This window comes from Pelodiscus sinensis, chromosome 10 (assembly GCF_049634645.1).
Source record: "Pelodiscus sinensis isolate JC-2024 chromosome 10, ASM4963464v1, whole genome shotgun sequence".
NCBI lineage: Eukaryota > Metazoa > Chordata > Testudines > Trionychidae > Pelodiscus > Pelodiscus sinensis.
In genome coordinates this window covers 48729683-48751105 of record NC_134720.1, presented here as the reverse complement: position 1 = coordinate 48751105, position 21423 = coordinate 48729683, and the positions used below count along the sequence as shown (strand labels likewise).

General features: G+C 61.7%; 1 protein-coding gene across 1 annotated transcript; it reads left to right on the top strand.

Moving 5' to 3' along the window:
- The first annotated feature begins 215 nt into the window (after positions 1–215).
- Positions 216–21093, top strand: EEF1AKMT4 (EEF1A lysine methyltransferase 4). The gene is made up of 3 exons (XM_075938111.1): positions 216–511; positions 9439–9722; positions 20557–21093. Exons 1-3 carry the CDS (start codon positions 340–342, stop codon positions 20842–20844), a joined length of 744 nt encoding a protein of 247 aa, XP_075794226.1. The 5' UTR covers positions 216–339; the 3' UTR covers positions 20845–21093.
- The last annotated feature ends 330 nt before the right edge of the window (positions 21094–21423 follow it).

Here is a 21423-nt window from a genome sequence, read left to right as displayed (position 1 = left end):
GGCTAAGCAGTGCGGGGGTGAGGAGGCAGGGCTGGTGGAGGCAGCCCAGAGAAGACTCTGGGGTCCCCATGGGGGAACATCCCCTCCTCCTTCCGTGGAGCTCCTGAGAGAGCCCAAAGGAGCGGGCCAGAGCGCCCCCTCCAGCCCCAAGTCCAGTGGGGGCGGGTTGGTTTCCGGGCGGAATGTTTTCAGCGTTGTACCAAACCCGGCCCGGAAGTGGCGACCGGAAGTTCCACGTGGCGTGCGGGGCACACGTGCCAGGTGGCAGCTGCGGTTCGGCCTCGGCCCTTTCGTCTATGGCCCCGCCTCTGGTGTAGACGCCGCTCTGCGCCCAGGGGCATGGACTGCCCGGGGCTGCCGGACTCCAACGTCCGGTACCGGGACCGGTGCTTCTGGGACTCGCGGTACCGGCAGACGGGGGCTGCTCCGACCGAGTGGTTCGGGGGCTTGTCCTGCTTCCGCGAGCAGCTGGAGGCGGAGCTGCGCCCGGGGGATCGGATCCTGGTGCTGGGTAAGTGACTCCCCTGGCGGTTCCCCTCACCGGGGCTTCCGCGGACCGGAGCCTGGTGCTGGGATAGGGGCACCCGGGCTCTCTCCCGGTTCTTCGCCCCACCCCACGGGGCTGGATCTTAGTAGTGGGTTTGTGCTGGGCGTTCCCGCGCGGGAGGACTCGTGTTTCGCGTATCGGGCACTAGGGGGAGCAACCTCCCCCTTTTCTGCGCTTTCCGTTTATTGTAGGCCCTCCATAAACAAAGCCCTGAGCGTGTCTCCCTGAGTTGCGGTAATGTTAGCGCTTGTGCTCTGAATGGGCTACAGCCTCCAGTGACGTCTTAGGGGACCCGTCTGCTTTGGGAGATGCTCCCTTAGTGGGAGACCTGGATCTAGCGCCGTAGAGGATGGGACTTCAACTAAGCCAGTTCCTGGATCGTGCCGTGTGCTCTTGGACTGCGCTGGGCCCTGTGATTCAGAGACGTGGATAAAACCGGGCTCGGACCTGCCTGCTCCGAGGCATGTCCCAGGACGGTGAGTTGGACTGTGCATCTGAGCCAGAAAGGCGGCTGAAGGATAGTGGTGACCTTGCCAGCTGGTGTGATCCTGCAGCTGATGCTCAGTGACAGGGTTGGATGGACACTGAGGTCACTAGAGGCCCCACTGAGCTCACTGCTTGGTGAAGTTAGACCCATTTTCCTGGGAAGTGGCTGCAAGAACTGGCACTGGTTGTAGCCCCGTCTTCCTGAGCCCTGCTCCTTCTTGTCTACAGGATTGTTGTCCCTGAAGCCTAATGACAACGTGCTAACCCCCTGCTCCCCGTCTTTCATAGAGGGAGCGAATAGTTGATACTCCACTCAACTGCCTGATGAGCTTATGCTTATCTGGTAGTCGACTACTTGTTACCATCTCTTCTCCCTAGGGCTGAGTGCTGCAGGACAGGCAAGGGGAACGTGGATCTGTCTTTCCCTTTGCCTGGGGAAGTAGCTGGGCTGCTTGGGGTGGGGGTGAGTTGTACTGAAGTTGGTGAGGAGGAATAGTGGGGTCACACTGACACAGAAGTGTGCCCCCTACTGACTCAAATGCGCCTCCCAGTCCTGTTGGAAGTTTCCTAGGTACGTTATTGAGATTTCATCACATCTTAGTTTCCACACATGCATCCTCTGCTAGTCCAAAGGCCACTTAGGAGCGGTTATGTCCCAAACATCAATGTAATCAATTCACTCTTATATCCCACCCTCAGCGACAACAGCGATCAGCATTGGCTGAATGCTCCAGTTGGGTCAGGCCCGGGAGACCTCTTCCCACGGCGGGCCAAGGAGAAAAGCTCACTACCAAACAAGCAAAGTCTTTGCTAGTGGCTGGGCCATGGCTAAACACAGCTGAAGCGGAATAGGTCTGTGCTCTGCTCATCCAAGTGTCTCGCTGCCTTTCACTTGGCCAGATTTTTAGCTCTGTCTGCTGTGCTAAACATTTCTAATCAATGATTTACTGCACCTGGTGCCCAGTGAGAACATAAGAACAGCCAGACTGGTCCATCTAGCCCGGTGTCCTGTCTTCCAACAGTGGCCAAGGCCAGGTGCCCCAGAGGGAGTGAACAGAGCAGGGAATCATCAAGCAATCCCTCCCCTGTCGCCCATTCCCAGTTTCTGACAAACAGAGGTTAAGGCGGGGGTGGGCAGTCATTTTTAATGGGGGCCACTCCAAGATGTTGGTAAGTGGTCAAGGGCCACACTTCTGTGGAGGGGTGCGGGGTCTGGGACGATGGGTGGGGTGTAGAAGGGAGCTTGGGATAGAGGACTGGGGTGCAGAAGGAAGTGTGGGCTCTGAGAGGGAGTTTGGATGAAGGAGGGGGTCATGATATGGGGCAGGGGCTTGGGGTGCAGGGTCCAGGAGGAGTATGCGTGCATGGGAGGATTCTGGACTGGGGGAGGGAGCGAGTTGAGACTGGGAGGAGATGCAGAGAGGGGATACAGAGGGTTTGGGTGGTGGCCTGGGGCAGGGAGTTGTGGGGAAGAGAGGGTGGGTGCCAGAGGCAGGCTCTGGCTGGGAGGTGCTTACCTAGGTGGCTCCCAGCCAGCAGCCCTGCAGGAACCTGAGACCGGTTTCCTGCCTGTGTGCTGGGCAGGCTGCTTCATGTGGCTCCGCTCCAGCACAGGGAGGGAGGAGGCTTCATTTGCTGCCCCTGCCTTCAGCAAATTTTCTCAGCTCCCATTTGGATGGAAACTGGCCAATGGAAGCTGGGGGATTTTGCTAGGGGGGAGGGACAGCGTGCAAAGCTTTCTCCTCCCTGCCCAGACTGCACAGCAATTAGCAGCCTGCTCTTTAAAGCTGCTGCTGCAGCTGGCTGGATCTGACCGCTTGGTAGGCCGGATCCAGGCCATAGCTGCCTCTTGCTCTCTCCTGGGCTAGGGACACTATATCTGCCCATCCTGGCTAACAATTATTGATGGGCCTATCTTCCATGAATGTACCTAGTTTTGTTTTTAACTTTAAGACCTTCACAACATCCTCTGGCAAGGAGTTCCACAAGTTGACTGATTGTGTGTTGTGTGAAGAAATACTTTCTTTAGTTTGTGCTAAACCTGCTGCCTATTAAATTTTATATGGTGACCCCTAGTTTTTGTGTTATGGCAACAAATAAATAACTCTTCTTTATTTTCTTTCTCTACACCAGTCATGATTTTATAGACCTCTATCATATCCCCCCACCTTTGTTGCCTCCTTTCCAAGCTCAAAAGCCCCAATTTTATTAATCTCTCCTCATATGGCAGCCAATCCATACTGCTAATCATTTTTGTTGCACATTTCTGATAGCATTGGAAAATTAACCATGTTTTCTTTAATTCTCTTGCTTAGCCCAACCCTTACATAGGGGAATGCTGCTATTCCAAAGGGTCACTATGTGTCTAACACAAACAGTCCTCCTTTTTCATCTTTTGGTCGCACGCCTGCGGCTTACCACTTGTGCTAAGATCCACATTCCGAGTAAAACCATACCCTCTCCCCTGAGCTAATGTAGCCTCTATTCCTACATGTCCTGAGATGGTGTCAGGTCTCTGTGTGTGTTTAACTGCGCTCCCCCCTTCCTCTCTCCCCCCGGATATCCACAGCCCCTGCTCTCTCGGCTGGCCATTCACTGCAGACTCTCTTAAAAAGCTGGATGGCTGCTGCAGGAATGCCCCGTGCTTCCAGCGGGTGTCAGTAATGCCTGCAGCTTGCTGGGCAGAGAGTGCCGTGTGTAAGTGTATCCAAGGACAGCCCATGCCCAGCTCTGGTGCAGCTGCATCTGTAGGTGATGTTGGTGCCAGGCAGCCCCTGAGCCGACCCAGCAGAGAGAGTGAGGGGCTAGGGGCTAGTGCCGCTTCCTCGTCCCAGGGGGGAGGTTGGTGGTTTGTGGAGCACAAGGGCAGGCAGAGAGATGCCAGCTCGGCTTGTGTCATCCTCTAAGGTTAAGTCCATATGTGCTAGCTGCCCCCCCCCTTATTCCCCTGTGCCCCTCCAGATGCTATGGAAGGAGCAGGCCCCGTGCCATAGATCCTAGAGCCCCTGCGTGTACATAGGATCAGTCTGTCAGGGCCTCAAGCACCCCCTTATTCCAGGGTGACCTTGGCTGTAGGGGGTGCATTGGAGACCCCTGCAGAGGTAACAGCTAGGAACGGATCTAGTTATCTTACCCATTACAAAGACAGCTTCCCCAATTATCACCTCTAATAACATTAGCTCACAGACATTTACCTCCCCCCCCCCATCCCCCTTCTGTTCTGAAATTTGATTTGTCCTTTTTGTATGTGTTCGTTTTTTTAATTGTATCCTTTGGTATATATGGTTGTGACTATTTTCTTCCACTATTTGATCTGAGGAAGTGGGTCTGGCCCACGAAAGCTCATCACCTAATAAACCATCTTGTTAGTCTTTAAAGTGCTACATTGTCCTGTCTTTTGTTTCAGCTAGGAAACAAGTACCGGCCAATTCCCCTTGCGCACCACCAGGGGGCAGTCTGCGTCTTTCAAGCCACACTGGGGGCGGGGCTGGACACCACCAGCCTCCCACCTCCTGGCCCTCAGTGCAGAGCTGGGGGTGGGGCAGGCCCTGGGCTGATGGGGCTGCCCCCTTTGCTGGCTTATGGCCAGGGCTGCATCCCAGGCAAAGCCGATGGGGCTCGCTGCAGCAGTGGGTCTGTGTGTGGGGTTCCAAGTCCTTCCGGGGCTGCTCTGGGGGATGTGTGTGTCTGGGATTGTGGTCCCCGTGCTGGCTGCCTTGTGCGGCTTCTCAGTCTCTGCCCCCTATTCGTGGCTGTGCATCCCCCCATCTCCCGCCCCGCCTGGCCCGTGTGCATCTCTGGGGAGAGTCACCGTTGCTGAGAGACCCTTGCGCTACTGTCCACTCCCCAGAGCAGTGGGGAGGCCTGGGAGTCCCTGCCCGAGTGACGCTGTGCCCAGCAGGGCTTTGTGCTCACCCCTCTCTTCTCCTCCAGGCCGGGCTTCGACACCGTTGGCCTCCCTGTGGGCCCTGGCCCCTCTGCAGGCCAGGAACTGAGGCAGTGAGAAGATGGACTTGTCCAGAGTCATGCAGGTGGCTTGGGGCAGAGCCAGGGAGAGGACCCAGGAGTCCTGACCCCTCCCCTGCTGCAGGGTCCAGCATGGCCCAGCCTTTCTGGGAACTCCCCGGGTATGGTCATGGGGCTCCAGCTGCTACACCAGGGCCTGGCAGCAGGATCTGAGGGCTGTTCTAGCCCAAGCTGGGCTGGCGCTACCTTGTCCTATAGTGTGTGGTGGCAGCTGACTGCTGGCGAGGTCAGTTACCCCCAGTGGGGCTGGGGCTGAGCAGCGCCTCTCCACTGGGGGCTCTGTGCTCAAGGGGGGAATGGGGCTTTGCAGACTGTGAACCCCTGCATCAGGGATGGGTCTCCCCACCCAACCTGTGGTCCCTTACCCGGGGCTGGTCCCCCACTGTCCTCCCCCACCCCCATGTGCTCAGGCTCTGTAGCAGTTTCCACAGCCTCCCTCCACCACCCTCTGGAGAGGGGAAAGGTGTCAGGTATCAGCAGGGCTCCAGCATCCTCCAGACTCTCTTCTCTCCCTCCCCTAAGGGCTCAGGGCCTCCCGCTCAGCCCTTCCATCTCTCCTGTGGCCTCAGCCCCTCCCCACCACCCCGAGCCAGCAGCCTCTGGCTAGCCTGAGGCAAGGCCTCAGGAAATGTGGGCTTTCTGCTTGCTCACTTCATTCGGCCTCCCCTTTCTCTGCAGTGACAGGATGGAGTCCAGAGCCAGGCGCCCCGGCCTGCCCTGGCGTTTGGCGCAGACCAGCCCCATGCTGAGCTGCCAGGATGTCCCTGGAGATACTGCTCAGTCTGGCTTTCTCCCGCTGCTCCAGGCCAGCCCATGCAGATTGTGGGAAACCTCCCCACCTTCCTTGGGTGAGCAGGAGGGGCTGGAAGATGGGGCTGAGGTGTTTGGGGCACATCGGTGACTCTTCCCAGGGTGAGGACCGGTGTTCCCTGTGAGCTGCGCACTTGTGCGGCTGCTCGGGAGAGATTCCAGGGCAGCCCAGCTGATTAGCAGAGCGCTCCCAGCTGAGTTTCTTGCTGCTGTTGGTGGTGCACGCTTCCACGTGCCTCGGTGCATGTAACAAAATTTTTTCTGCACATGGATGGGAAAAATTAGAGAGCTCCTAGTTGCCACATTCTGTACAGGCCCCCTACAGCTCTGACACTCTCCATGGATGGAGAAGGATGCAGGGTAGGGTGGGCCACGGTCTGACCCAGTGTGGCAGCTCTTGTTCTTAGAAACCCTCTCCCATGTGGGGGTGTGAAGCTTTTGGGGGTGATGGAGGAGGGGCTGGACAGTGCCCTCCATATCCTGCCTCTCCCCAGCCCGGCCCCTCACTCTCCCGAGCACAGCATGTCTCCCAGGAATTAACCGGATCCCCCGGCAGGCCGCAGGGGACGACCTGTCTGTCCGGGGGATTTAGTGGGGAGGAGAAGAGTCAAAGCTTCACTTAATTCCACCTGGTGCTTTATCCATCTCTGCTCTGGCTGCTGCTGCGGCTTTGAACCTGGTGCTTCCTTAATCCGGAGTTTTCCCTGAGTTTCCAAGCAGGTTCGGATTAACCGGGTCTTATCGCCTGATCCCCTAACAGGATCAATCTATGCGATCTGTGATTAATAGCAGCCAAATCCCCCCCCCCCCCCCCCGCCCCAGGGCAGAGGGCTGCTCTGGACCAGCAAGAGGGGAGCCCACAGGTGTGGTGTGGGACCCAGGGCTAAGCCCAGGGGTGGGCTAAATGTGCGTGGACAGGCCTCATCAGGAGCAGGGAAGGGAGCGTCTCACCCTGGCTGGAGCAGGGGGGAGTCTCTGGCAGGAGGTTCTGTGGGGGGGGGAGATAGTGATACACTCGCCCTGCCCCCCCACCCCCGGATGATTTTTGGCTTGGGAGCTGCCCCTGGTTGGAGGGTGCTTGGCGGTCCCAAATGCCTTTGCTGCAGGGCAGTGCCACTGTAACCCCCCCCCCCGTGACACCCCAGTGGGGCTGGCTGGGGAGCTCCCTGCAGAATGGACAGCCCATTTTCTTCCCTGCTCTGCTTCGCCTGTGCAGATTCACAGATGCTCCGTCCCCTCCCCCTCAGCTAAGCTCTGCCAGATGGTGCCAGGCTGCAGTAATCTGCTCGCTGGCCAGGGGCCTTCTGCATCCCGGCCGCATCCCTCCCCGGTGGGTCCGCTCCCCACACAGCGTAGGGGGCAGGAGCGGGGGGGGGTGGAGGGACCCCTAGGCTGGCTGCACCCAGCGCTGTGACTCGGCTGTCAGCGAAAGCATGGAACGATCTCCGGGGAGCCCCATCTCTGCCCCCCAGCCTGGAAGTGGGGGGCAGGCTGGGGAGCTGGGCTGTGTCTGTCCCCCGGCCTGGAGCTGGGAAGGACAATTCTGTGTTGCAGGGAGAGGGAGGGGGGTTGCCCTTCAGCCCCTGCCCGGTGAGTGGTTCATGCAGAGCCTGTGTTGCTAGGGCTGGTGTCCGAAGCCCAGGGCATCCCCCTCCTCCCCCCACAACTGAGTCCCTTCCGTGTCGCCAGAGGATCCACTTCTGATGTTTGTGCTGTCCGAGTGCACGCCCTGCCCGGACCTCTCCGACCTGGGCTGGCTCCTGTAAATCCCGACCTGGAGCTGCTCACCTGCCCGACCTGGAGTGGGGAAGAACAGAATCTTGTTTCCTCCCCCCTGTTTCTCTGGTGCTGGGTTCCTGGCATCTCTAGTCCATAACCCGCTGGCCAGGCTGCCCTGGAGCGCACAGGGCTGGGATCCGCCCCCAGGTGCCATGCGGGAGGGAGCAGAGTCCTGGCTCCTTTTGGCTGCACTTCCTGGTGTCCCAGGCACTCTTGCCTGTGTGGATGCAAGGGAGAGGCAGCCCCTGGGCACGCCTGCCGGCTGGGGAAGCTGCTCCCATTACATTAAAATGGAATTTATAAACTGCTCGTTAAGTGCAGCTTTGTCTCTAAGATGTTTGACCCTGCTGCACCCTCCCCTCCCTTCCCGGAGCTAACACCCCTGGTATTGCAAAGCTGAACTGGAGGGGACCAGCTGCTGCCCCCTGGGGCAGGCCTCTTAAGTACTCCAGGCCTCAGTCTAGAGATTTAAATCAGGACTTGGGAACATTTTTTGGGTGTGGGGGGGGGACTGACTCACCAAAAAATCAGGCAGGGGCCACATCAAGTGAGAAGCCCTCACCCCCAAGTGGGAAAAAAATCATTCACCTCACTCCCCTAAAGCTCCACCCCAGAGCCTAGAGGGGCTGGGGGAAGTAGATTTTGTGGGGCCCCTCTAGGCTCTGGGGCGAGGCCAAAAATTAGGGGTTCAGCACGTGGGAGTGGGCTGCTGGGGACTGGGGTGGAGATGGGTCTGGGCAGGAGGTAGGATGCAGGAGCGAGCTGGGGCTGGGCGGGGGGAGGAGGGAGAGTCCCAGGATAGATGAAGGCAAGCTATAGGCTGGCCATAGATTCTCCTGATTTAAATGATCCAAGCCCCAGTGGCTGTCACTCTCCGTTTCTAGCCTCACCTGCATGAGACTAGCCAGGCGCAGTGTGACGACGGGGAAGAGGAGGAGTGGGGAGTCCGGTGAGGTTGGGACACGGGTGGCCCCACACTGGGCCTGTGGCTGTCCTGTTGGAAGGCCCAGCATGTCTGGTTGTATGTGGCTCTGGAGAGGCCAGAAGTGTAACGAGAGCTGCAGAGCCAGCAGGGGGCACCCACGCGATTTTGGTGAGCCCCACAAAAATGGAGGTTGCTACTTTTGCTGCAGAGAGGGCCTGGTGTGGCAGCTGCAGTGAAATCGCTGGGGTTGCTGGATTAGCTATGATGGAAGATGTTGCCAGGCTGGACTCCTCCGTGCTCCCCAGCTTACCCAGGGGTAGAGGGCGATAGTCCTCGTCTAACCAACCTGGGAGCCTTTGGGACAGAACAGTGGGAAGGTCTCAGCCTTCCCTCCCTTGCTGGCCTTGATGCAATGTGTGATCACGGCTTGAGCTCCTACTTCAGCACCCCAGCCAACAGCAGCCCCTTTGCCTCCAGGATCTGCCCCTCCATGCACTGCCAGCGGGAGAGGGCTTTAGCTGGATCTTGCTGCTAAAATGACTGGCACTGAAATAGTTAACACTGACTTTTGAACAGTTTTCTGTAGGTTTCAGAGTTAACAGGAGACTGAGCTGGTTGGGGCGGCTGGCTCCTGTCTGAGACTCTGGTTTTCAGGCTGTCTGCAGACAGCCTGGCAGGCCAGCCCATGTAGGGTTCCACCTGGGGGAACTGACTTTTCTTCCACAATGGCTACAGACTCGTTTTTAACGAGTTTCGTTTTTGTGACCGACTCCCCAGGGCTCTGCTCGGGGCCAGGACCCATCCCGGCAGGTGATGGCCCTGTCTGCCTTGCCGAGCGCTCACTCGGGCACCCTCCTCTTGGCAGGCTGCGGCAACAGCGCCCTGAGTCACGACCTCTTCCAGCTCGGCTACACGGACGTCACCAGCATCGACTACTCTCCGGTGTGCATCGCGGCCATGCGAGCCTGCTACGCTCAGTGCCGGGGCCTTCAGTGGGCAGTGATGGACGCGCGGGACTTGGCCTTTGCAGACAGTAGCTTCGACGTGGTTCTGGAGAAGGGCACGCTGGACTCCATGATGGTGGGGGAGACAGACCCCTGGAACGTGGCGCCCGAGACCACGGCACTGCTGGACCAGGTGCTAAAGGAGGTGAGCGGGCAGGCCTACGAGGTCATTAGAGACTCTGATTCCCCCTGCTGCAGGCTGGGGCCAGACTTGGGCCTAGCTGGGATGTGGGCTTGTACCCTGTGGGGCTGAGACCCTGAGGCTGGCTTGGGCAAGTGTCTGGCGGGAATGGCTGCCCTGAACCGGCCTCTGTTGGAACAGGTATCTGGGGCCCTCACACAGAAAAGGTGTTTCTGCCTGGCTTGCTGGGGAAGGCCCGGCTCTCAAGGGGCCTGTGTGTTAAAGCCCAGCAGGTGAGGACGTGCCACGTAGATGTGGGGCAGACCTGGGACAGAACATCCCAGCTGCCACCCCTCCCCCCCCCCCCCAGCCCGGAGAACAGCCCTGACTGCTCCAAAGCCGGGGCAGAACCAGCCTAGCTCTGGACCCTTACCCAGCTGGGATCCAAGCAGCATGGGGGGGGGGGAGGGTCAGGCCTGGAGAGCAGGGCTCAGCGGTTCTCACAGTGGGGCGGGACCCCAAAGTGGATGGTGAGTTGGTTTCGCTTGGGGAGGCTGAGGCCAAACTCCAAAGGCTTCATTCCCATGGGGCTCGAGCCCAAAGTGTGGGGCTGGGCTTGGGCTTTTTGCCCTGGGCCCCAGCGAATCTAATGTTGGCCCTGCGAAAGCCTGAGCCCCACCCGGAGCAGTTTAGCTTCACGGGGCCCCCTGCGGCACAGGGTCCTGTGGTAGTGTGTGTTGGGGGTGGGGTCACCGTGCAATGAACTTTGAATTGCTGCTCTGATCTGTGGGTCTGGGGGGGCTGCCTCTCCCCAAAAGGGGGTGCTAGTGACTCCCTCCCCCCCACATGTTTTCCATGCAGAGCACTTCCGCAACCAGCATCTGTCGCATCCAAGCCACTCACCCTTCGTGGGGAGCCCGGCAGTCTCCTGCTGACCAGGGGGACCCTGCAGTAGCGGAGCATCCTTGGCTTGTCCCAGAGACTTCTGGCCAGGCTCTGCTCCCGGGCTCTCTCCTGGGGTCTGGCAGGGGAGATACTCCTGTGTTCCCTTGGACAGGGCAGGGATGTGGGTCCATACCTCTTCTCTGAAGCCTGCCAGCAGGAAGGCAAAAGTGCTGGGGGCACCTGTGGGTCAAGACTGAGAGGCAGCAGCAAAGCTCGTGGGGGGGGGGGAGCCCAGGGCTGGCATAGCAGAGGGGGCTGCAGGTTGGCACCGAGGGGCTCTGGCAGAGCTGGGGCAGGGATGGCAGAGGGGGCTGTGGGTTGGCACCGAGGGGCTCTGGCAGAGCTGGGGCAGGGATGGCAGAGGGGCTGCGGGTTGGCACCGAGGGGCTCTGGCAGAGCTGGGGCAGGGATGGCAGAGGGGGCTGCGGGTTGGCACCGAGGGGCTCTGGCAGAGCTGGGGCAGGGATGGCAGAGGGGGCTGCGGGTTGGCACCGAGGGGCTCTGGCAGAGCTGGGGCAGGGATGGCAGAGGGGCTGCGGGTTGGCACCGAGGGGCTCTGGCAGAGCTGGGGCAGGGATGGCAGAGGGGGCTGTGGGTTGGCACCGAGGGGCTCTGGCAGAGCTGGGGCAGGGATGGCAGAGGGGCTGCGGGTTGGCACCGAGGGGCTCTGGCAGAGCTGGGGCAGGGATGGCAGAGGGGGCTGCGGGTTGGCACCGAGGGGCACTGGCAGAGCTGGGGCAGGGATGGCAGAGGGGCTGCGGGTTGGCACCGAGGGGCTCTGGCAGAGCTGGGGCAGGGATGGCAGAGGGGGCTGCGGGTTGGCACCGAGGGGCACTGGCAGAGCTGGGGCAGGGATGGCAGAGGGGCTGCGGGTTGGCACCGAGGGGCTCTGGCAGAGCTGGGGCAGGGATGGCAGAGGGGACTGCGGGTTGGCACCGAGGGGCTCTGGCAGAGCTGGGGCAGGGATGGCAGAGGGGCTGCGGGTTGGCACCGATGGGCTCTGGCAGAGCTGGGGCAGGGATGGCAGAGGGAGCTGCGGGTTGGCACCGAGGGGCACTGGCAGAGCTGGGGCAGGGATGGCAGAGGGGACTGCGGGTTGGCACCGAGGGGCTCTGGCAGAGCTGGGGCAGGGATGGCAGAGGGGCTGCGGGTTGGCACCGAGGGGCTCTGGTAGAGCTGGGGCAGGGATGGCAGAGGGGGCTGCGGGTTGGCACCGAGGGGCTCTGGCAGAGCTGGGGCAGGGATGGCAGAGGGGGCTGCGGGTTGGCACCGAGGGGCACTGGCAGAGCTGGGGCAGGGATGGCAGAGGGGGCTGTGGGTTGGCACCGAGGGGCTCTGGCAGAGCTGGGGCAGGGATGGCAGAGGGGGCTGCGGGTTGGCACCGAGGGGCACTGGCAGAGCTGGGGCAGGGATGGCAGAGGGGGCTGCGGGTTGGCACCGAGGGGCTCTGGCAGAGCTGGGGCAGGGATGGCAGAGGGGGCTGCGGGTTGGCACCGAGGGGCTCTGGCAGAGCTGGGGCAGGGATGGCAGAGGGGCTGCGGGTTGGCACCGAGGGGCTCTGGCAGAGCTGGGGCAGGGATGGCAGAGGGGGCTGTGGGTTGGCACCGAGGGGCTCTGGCAGAGCTGGGGCAGGGATGGCAGAGGGGCTGCGGGTTGGCACCGAGGGGCACTGGCAGAGCTGGGGCAGGGATGGCAGAGGGGACTGCGGGTTGGCACCGAGGGGCTCTGGCAGAGCTGGGGCAGGGATGGCAGAGGGGGCTGCGGGTTGGCACCGAGGGGCTCTGGCAGAGCTGGGGCAGGGATGGCAGAGGGGGCTGCGGGTTGGCACCGAGGGGCTCTGGCAGAGCTGGGGCAGGGATGGCAGAGGGGGCTGCGGGTTGGCACCGAGGGGCTCTGGCAGAGCTGGGGCAGGGATGGCAGAGGGGCTGCGGGTTGGCACCGAGGGGCTCTGGTAGAGCTGGGGCAGGGATGGCAGAGGGGGCTGCGGATTCGGGGGTCGGGGGCAGACCCGGCGGCTGGGACTGGCTGCCTGGAAAGAGTTAACTCTGCAGTTTTGGGGTGTGAATTCCTCTTCCTTGTTCCTCCCCAGTACAATGACTCATCAGGGTTGCCATGGTGACGGAGCCAGCAGCGCCTGTTGCCTGCAAATAGTTCAGTCGCTGGCCCTTTGATGTTGTGTTTGAGTCCTGCCACCTGGGAAGCTGGCAGCAGCCTGGGGCCAGCGCCGGCCCCCCCCCCGCTGTTGGTGCAGGTGAGGAGCGCTTGGCTCTGCTCTGCCTCCCTGGGGAGGAGATGGGGGAGCAGGAGCCGGGTGTGTGTCCCTGGGGCGCCTTGCCAGGTGATAGAGCTGGCTCTGAACTCTCCTTCCAGAGAAAGTCTGGCATGTGGGGGGGGCACTGCCCTGGGGCTCTGGAGACCTCCGGCCTGTTCCCAGCTCTGCGGATGAGTCGCTTCCCTTCTCAGCTCTTGTCCCATGAGGCTGTAAGTCCTTTGGCTCAGACAGACACTCCCACAGAGTCCCTGCTGTCAGTGGGGAGGGGTCTGCTTGGGCCCCAGCGTGCCTCTGTCCTTCCCAGGAGGTGCTAGGCAGCCCTTCGGCGCCCCACAGCCTCGCTACCCCCATGCTGGCGCGCTGGCTTCCGCCCTCCCCCCACGTCTCTGGGTCAGCAGCGAGACGCCGATGTTTTGCAGAGACCCAGAGCGGCTGTCTCACAGCTCGCCGAAATACCGACACAACAGGGCTGGAGGCGAAGGGCCGGCGCGTAGAGCTCATGCGCTGCAGCTTTCCCTGCCGCTTCCAGCATCGCGTCTCTCCGCGCCGGCAGCCCGTTCTCACCTCCCGCGCCGCACGGCCTGCCGTCCCGCAGAAGGGCCCGTCTGCTCCTCGGCCTGCCCTTGCCTCTCCTGGGCGCTTCATTCTGTGTCCATTCAAACAGCGACCTAGCCACACCTCCCCTGCCTGCCCCGCTCCTGTCTGGTGCTGGGGCATTGTGACTCCCTCAGCCCCACCAGCTCTCCCTGCAGAGCGAGGGGGGAAAGCAAGGCCCTCTTGGCTAATAGCCAATGAAAGACGCAGTCTCCTAAACGTATCCCTTTGAGCCCCATTCCCAGAGACTCGGGACACCATCCCTGCCCATCCTAATAGCCATCGATGGACCTGCCCTCCATGGATGTGTCTGGCTCTTTCCTTGAATGCTGCTGCTGTCTTGGCTTTCGCAACATCCCCTGGCGGAGAGGTCCCCAGGTTGCCATTGGTGAACGCGTCTGTCTTTGCTGGAGTTAGTCACCGTAGGGCTGGCTGCGGGGCCCGTGGGTTTTCACTCCCCTGACGGCCGTTCTCGGCCAGTGTGAGTATTCAGTGGAGGTGAAGCCTTAGTTGGACTTTTTTAGTCTCAGAAATAGCATAGACGTTTCCCCTGCTTGCAACGCGGATGATTCAGTGAAGGGCTGGGCAGCCCAGCCTTCTCCAACAGGGGCTGGGGCTGGCCAGGAATTACCCTGGGGTCTTTGATTGAGGCCTCTAGAGCCAGGGCGGCCAAGAGGCTTGGACGGCCTCTGCCTTGCCTGGCTCTGGGAGTGAGACCGAGGGGGGGTCCTCCTGTCTGAACTCTGGGGTGACCCCATCCTGTGTGGCGAGGGCCCTGCCCAGGTAATGTCACTGCGGCGTGGAGTGGGGCTGGGCACAGAAATGGGAAGCGTTAGAAGCTGGATCCCCCCCTCTCATGTCGGTCTCCTTGCCTGGGGACCCCCTTGCAGAGGGAGATCGGCCTGCCTTGCTCGCCGGTTGCCAGTGGAAACCCTTGTCAGTATTGACGAGGCAGCGGTGTTACCATGGGGATGGGCAATGCCTCCAGGCTATTATTAATTGGTGCCCTCGGATGGGGGAGCTGCAATTGGTCAGGGATGGGATCGGGATCGCTGGCCCTGGCCGTGCTGCCCACTGGATGGGAAGTCCCCCCTCCCTGCCCCCCACCTGCTCTCCTCTGCTTGGCCTCTTCCTTTCCCTGATTTCTCCCTCCCCGCCGGGTTCCTCCTGGGCCAGGCTCCCCCACTCCTAGCTGCTCTGCTGAGGGGGGGGTCTGCTCAGTGAGACTTCCTCTCTGGGGAACTTGCCCAGGGCTCCCCAGGTGACTCGCCTTGGCCCAGCAGAGTTGGGAAAGAGCCCGGCCTTCTGCTCAGCCTGAAATAGCCCCTACCCTCTCCGGCCTGGTGGGGCTCAGCCCGGCTTGCTAACCGTGCAGGCCGGCCTGTCCCCCCTGCTGGCTTCCACATGCTGCAGCCACAGAGACAAAGGATCGGTCACCCCTCGGAGCCTTGTGAGCATCTTGCCATGACCTGTGAGGGGATGCAGGAGCGAGCTGCAGGAGAGGTTCCTGTCCTGCTGAAGACGGGGAGCCGTGGGGGCTGGGAGAGGAGGGTGACCCCTGCAGCTCTTCCAGCACGATGCTCCTTACCCCGCCTGGCCCAGAGGCTTCAGCGATCGCTCTCCTGCTGGCTAAGCTTTGTGGGGAGGGGGGTGGATGGGGCCCTGGGGCATCCCTGATGTTCGGCAAAAGGGTTTTCCTGGGATACCATGTAGTGCTCTGGCCTCCAGCCAGTTCTCTGGGTGTGACAAGAAGGATCCTTCCCCGGGCTGGGTGAGGAGTCGTCGGGATGGGGGAGCAGGGGTCTCTCTGGGGCAGGCTGTCTCTCTCCAGCCCAGCCTGACTATCCCAAATCACGGGGCTCTCTGGCGAGCTGGCTGCTTAGCTTCCCCAGGGGCCCTGAACAACCCCCAGCCCTCTCTGGTTTTCCCCTCGCTTGCCTGCAGGCGGCTTCCCCACCAACCGAGCTCACTTGGCAGGGCCAGGGCTGCCCTCAGTGCTCGGGCAGCGGGAGTCCTGCGCGTGGTGCTCCCTGCCAGCTGACCCGTACCTGTCTCTGCTCCTGCCCTCGCCACAGCAGCGCTGCCTCCCCAGCGAGGCCTGGGGGGTTGGTTGGGGCTGGCGGTGCCACCTGCAGCTGTCAGTTGACCAAGTTAAGCTCCTCCAGCCCCGGCTCTCGGGACTCCCTGCCCCGTTGCTGGCTGGGGCCTCTCTCCGGGGTGGGGGTAGACACAGCCCATGTGGCCCTGGTGAACGGGCTGGAGGTCAGCAGGCAGGGCTGGCGAGGTGCCGTCCTTGCAAGTTGAGTCCCTCCTCCCTGCGCTGTCGTGCAAGGAAGGAGCCGAATCCCTCTCCTCCCCTTCCCTATCTGTTGGCCGCGGGGACACCAATGTGCGGGCCGGGGGCCCTGCTCCCCTTAGGCAGACCCCACTCAGACAGGCCGGCTGGAGCTGCTGTGCCTGGACAGATGACCTGGAAACCCGTACTGTGCCAACCCCAGCTGGATCTCTCTGCCGACTGTCCAACTGGCAGCTCCAATCCTCTTAGGGAGCAGCGCAGGACTCTTGCTTTAACGAGATTACGGGCGACCGCCCCAGCCCTTCGCAGCGTGGGTGGGGACGGGTGCCCGGGCACGTCCAAACTGCCCCCGGGCACGTGCGTGTTTCGTATACCGCCTGCCCAGACTCACGTCACCGCACGCCCATGTGACCGCGGATACGCCTGGTGCTCACCAGTGCAGGGGGGAGTTTCATGCCTCTCCTGCCTGTGCATGGAGGCTCTTGTGCCTTCACCCCATCCCCTCCCCTCCATGGCAGCGCCTCCTCTGTCTCCACTCCTGCTGCAGAAGCTGCCTGGCTAGGGCAGGGCTGTGGGCTCTGGGCCCTGCAGGCGGAACCCGAGGTGTGTGAGGGTCCCCAGGGGCATCGGCGCATTTCTGGGTGGGGCCATGCAGGGAGGGGATGCACAAAACATGAGAGGGATTGGCAGAGCCGGGCGTGTGGGGAGCCCAGGGCTGGAATAGCCGGGGCTGGGGGTGGCGTTTGGGGCGTCGGGGAGCTGGAACAGTGGGGGGAGGGCTGTGGATGGGGGCTCGGGGGCAGCGGCACGGCCAGGCCAGGCAGGCTCATGTAGCTGGAGAGTTGGGCAGCCCCTGTGAGTTGCACTAGGGAGCGATTAGATCCTGCTGCGCTGGCAGGGGCGGGGGAAGGAGCCGCAGGGCCTCTTTGAAGCAGATGCTCCTTCCACTGCCCCTCTCCCCAGGGCTGCTCCCCAGCAGCCAGGGGTGGGAAACTTCTGTGAAGCCATCTCTTAGCAACCACCATTAGTCCTGGAGTAACTGGAGTAATCGCACAGAGGGGGTGAATCCCACCCGGGGTGTGATGGGCACAAACCTTTCCCTCTGCCCCCCACCAGCCTGCTCCGAGCGGGGCCCCTTCCCTGCCCCTGCCCCCGCCCCCAGCACCCCCGGGGACTGAGGAAATAGCCTCTCCAGCCTGGCCGGGGGAGGGGGAGTTTGTTGTTTGGTTGGGGGGGAGGAGGGAGGAGAGGGGTTCTCCAGAGCCCTAGCCATGTGCACTGGCTCCTTTCCCCTGCCGAGTGCTCCAGTCCCACCCTGGGGGGAGCAGGTGTTTGTGCCTTCTGCTTCTAAGGCCCATGCAGGTTATTTAAACATCTGGTTACCCCGTGGCCTTGGGGATAGGGCGCTTGTCTAGGGAGGACAGGGTTGTGGGGTCAAGTCCTGCCTCCCACGGGACGGCATGGCCAAAAGCCGGATGTCCCAGGGCAGGAGGGATAAGGGGCGCCCTGACAGAAAGGTGGTGGGGGCGGGTTCCTGTGTGGCCTAGGGGATAGGGCACTTGTCTGGGGAGGACAGGGTCATAGGCCTGATCACTGTGTGAACTGGTATTTGTGGGGTTGGGCTCCAGCATGAGCCCCTTGCTGCCCAGCTGCCTGCCCCATGGCTTTCCCTGGCCCAGGGCAGGTGGCGGGAGCCCTGTCAGTGTCCCAGGTATTGGTTTATGGGCTCCGCTGAGAGAGGTCGGGGGGCTTCAGCTGCTTGCTGCAGAGGCTGCCAGCTCCAGACTGGGGCTCCCCTGCACAGAGAGAGAGAAGCTCATTCAGTAGCGAGGTGCTGAGTCCCTGCAGTGGGCTGGGTCTCACTCATGGGGAGGGGCAGAAATAGCCTCCCTGCAAAACTCCCCTCTGCCCCGGGTGGGGAGCAAGGGATGAGCCCCAGGTTCAACCCCCAGCCCGCACTGACCACCATGCCCAGCAGAGGGGACTGTCTGGGACTGGGAGCATGTCAGTTTCAGGGTAACTGCCCCTCCCTGGTCTGCTCCAGAAGCCCCTAGCCAGGTCTCTGGGTGGGGACCCTTGTCCCACTCCCTGTGGAGGAGAGGGGGCTACAGCTGCCTGAGCCATACACTGCGGTGTCCCCAGCAAGCTGCTCTGCCTCGATGCCCATCCCTGGGCTCGCCTCCTCCCCCAGGGCAGTGAGCGGGGTGCTGCCACCCGCTACAAGGCCCCCCCAGCTTTTCCCAGCAAGCACCTGCATTCTCAAGGGAAAAGCGGGGCCGAGAAAATGCGATAACAGCAATGAAGACGCTTTGGTGCAGGCTGATGCTCGGGCAAGGTCTCTAGTCAGGTCCAAGTCTTCAAGGGCTGTCCTGGGAACACACCGGTCCGTCTGTCTGTCTGCTGAATCAGAAGGAAGGCCCCGAGTCTGAGTGCAGCCTTTTCATCTCCTAAGCCAGAGATAGGGGACAAGTTTTGGGTTGGGGCCGTTGACCTACAGAAAAATAAGTCAGGGGCCCCACACAACTGAAAACCAAAAAACCACCCCCAAACCCACCCTCGTTGATGTAACCCTCTGGGCGAGCTGGGGGCCGCATCTCCCACCGTTGCCTTAAGCCCTTTTCTTGTCCGTTGCTCTATGGAACCCAGTGTGACCCTGTCCATGGTCTCTCGGCAAGTGCTTAGAACCTGAGTCAGTCACCTTAATGGTCCTCAACTGGTCGTGGTTCCTGGAGGAGCTTGGGGAATCCTGCCCCTCAAGTTGCATGCGATTCCTGGCCTGCAGCGATGCATGAAGTTAATATATTAGCACAGGGGTGGGGAACCTTTCTTGGTTCGGGGGCCGCTGACCCCCCAAAAGAATCAGTCGGAAGCCGCACACGAGTGAAAAGCAACAAAAGCAAAAAACCCCCAAACCCTCACTGACATGGCCCCCAACCGAGAAGGAAAAGACACTCACCACATTCCCCCTCAAACGCCAGAGTCTGGGGGGTCCAGGCCAGTAGATGCAGTGTGCTCCAGACCTGTGCGGGGTAGGCTGGAGTCCCACCGGGGGCTCCCCAGTGCTGGGAGGGGAGCCCCAAGCCTTGAGGGCTGCAGCCAGGCAAGCTGAGGGCCACATCCAGCTGCCCAGGCCTCAGTTTCCCCACGCCTGTATTATAGTGCGGTCTGCAAAGCGGTTGCATGTGGTTGCAAAATCAGTTGCGGCACCAACCTGGAAAGCCCAGGCCGACCCTGTCCCTGCCTCCTCTCCTGCCCTCCTGTGCTGTGGCTGTCCGGGATGGGCCCTGGTCAGCTCTGTCTCCCAGGGCCCAGCCTCGGCCTCTCCCTGTCGGCCGGATCACGAGGCCCCGGGGACACCCAACTGCTGCATTTTTAGGACTAATAATCCTCAAACCAGGGAATGGTCTCTCCCCTGTCCGCCTGCTGCAGAGCCCCCCCGCCCGCTGCAGCCGCTCCCCAGCTCCGTAGCCCTTGGGCGAAGTGTGAGTCATGAGGGGACGGGTGGGCGGTCCCCACCTGCGAGGAGTGCGGGGGAGTTCCCAGCCCTGCTCCGCGCCCTCCCCGCCAGGCTGTGCGGCAGAGCGCCGGGAGGCTGCCAGCGCGGGCTGCTCATACCAAGCCCCGGCGTTAGCATGCTGAGCACGCCCGCGCGGGCCGTAAATGCCTTTGACATTGGATAAAGCCAAGCAAGAAAATTGATGTTCTTTTCCATCCTATTAGCGGGAGCTTAGTTCCAGTGAGGAGAAAATGATGATTAAAAGGGTCAAGTCCTCTCTGCTTCAAACACCCCGTCCCTTGGACACTGTGTCTTCTAGCGCCGCACAGGAATGCTCTGTCCTAGAAACTGGGATCAGGGCTCGCTGCACAAGCATGGGGAGGCCTTTGGGGATTGGGGGGGGGTGCTGCTGCCTTGTGGAGGGAGGAAAGGCAGCATGGGGTGGGGGGTGCTGCTGGGCGTGCATGTGAGTGCTGGAGAAAAAACAAAGGGGGCTGCCCCCTCCCTGTGGTTGCAGTTGCACTGAGAGCCCCTTGGAGGCTGCAGCCGCGTCCTTTGGGCTGCTGGATAAAACTCTCATCCCTGCTGCGACCCTTCCCTGGGGGAGCGGAGAGGCAGCTGGGGCCCTGGAGGGGGCCAAGCATAGGAGGAGGGGGCCAAGCATAGTCTCTTGATAGCCAGAAGTAGGCAGCTAAGGAGGGATAGCTCAGTGGTTTGAGCAGTGGTCTGTTAAACCCAGGGTTGTGAGTTCAATCCTTGAAGGGGGCTGTGTAGGGATCTGGGGCAAATCTGTTGGGGATGGTACTTGGTCCTGCCGTGAGGGCAGGGGACTGGATTCAATGACCTTTCAAGGTCCTTTCCAGCCCTACAAGATAGATGTATCTCCATATGTTACAAGGAGCACGAAGGCTGGAATCTGCTAGATTCCCATAACACCCCCCTGCCTTCCTTTCAGCTGGTGGCTGTGTCACCCTTTCCTGTGCACCCTGGGTGTAGCAGAAATTCCTTCCTGACCCCTGGGGGTAAGCAGCAGATGCCCTGAAACCAGGGGGCAGCTCCTGTCCTCCCTACAGAGCCTGAGATCTGTGGCGAGATGGAGGCGAGCCCTTTTCTGCATGCTGCCGGGTTGTCCAGGCGGGAGGGGAAGGGTGCCCTGGATGTGGAGACGTTCCTGCCCGGGAAGGGCAGCGGAGTGGAGCCTGGCACAGGGCCGAGGAAGCCCTTGACCGTGTCCCCTTTAACCTTTTCCTCACAGGTCAGCCGAGTCCTGCGTCCAGGAGGCCGCTTCATTTCCATCACCTTTGCCCAGCCACACTTCCGGAAGCGCCACTATGCCCAGCCCGCCTACGGCTGGTCCCTGCGCCACTCCACCTATGGCGCTGGCTTCCACTACTTCTTCTACGTCATGTGCAAGGGCCAGGCGCTGGCTCCCGCCGACCTGGCGCTGGGGCAGAGACTCCACGCGCTGCCCTGCCCCGCTGGCCCGCCCTGCGCCCTCCAGGCCTGGGACAGCGAGGATTATCTCAGCGCCATCGAGCTGTGAGTGGGACGGGCCTGCTGCCTCTGTAGCCGCAAGGAGTTCTCCAGCCAACGGGCGAGCCTTAGCCAGCCAGTGCCAGCTCCCAGTACCCAGGCCAGGCTCCTGGGGCTGGCCCGCAGCGTGCTCCCCTAATCCAGTGCCTTGCCTGGGGCTGGTGGCAGGAGCCCAGCCCAGCCTTCCAAGTGCGAGACCAACCAGAACAGAGCGGAGCTGCGCAGCCAGCTTAATAAAGCCGGTTCCATTTGTCTCGCAGCCCAGCCTCTCAGCCTGGTGCAGTTGGTGTCAAGGCTTGAGCGGGGCCCCCTTGTGCCAGGACCCAAAGCCCCTTCACTCGTGAAGGTCTGACCAGTGTAGACTACAGTTCCCAGCAGCCCTTGGGGGCAGGCTGCCCTGCGTTGGGCTCTGCTGCCTTCTGCCCCTGCACAGTAGCGTAGCTGCAGCCAGCCGCAGCCGTGGGTGGGGAGGGGGACACTGTGAGTGCGCCACATCTGGCTGCGGCGCCGAGGGGTGGCATGGGGGGCCAGGAACACTCCCTGCAGCCCTGCCTTTCCGTTGCATTGCGCTCGCTTCAGCCGGCTGGAT

Excerpts from the sequence above, each read along its gene's own strand:
- EEF1AKMT4 (XM_075938111.1), top strand. The coding sequence starts at position 340 with ATGGACTGCCCGGGGCTGCCGGACTCCAACGTCCGGTACCGGGACCGG. Across the intron at positions 512-9,438 it reads GGATCGGATCCTGGTGCTGG|GCTGCGGCAACAGCGCCCTG; the intron begins GTAAGTGACTCC and ends TCCTCTTGGCAG. Across the intron at positions 9,723-20,556 it reads TGGACCAGGTGCTAAAGGAG|GTCAGCCGAGTCCTGCGTCC; the intron begins GTGAGCGGGCAG and ends TTTTCCTCACAG.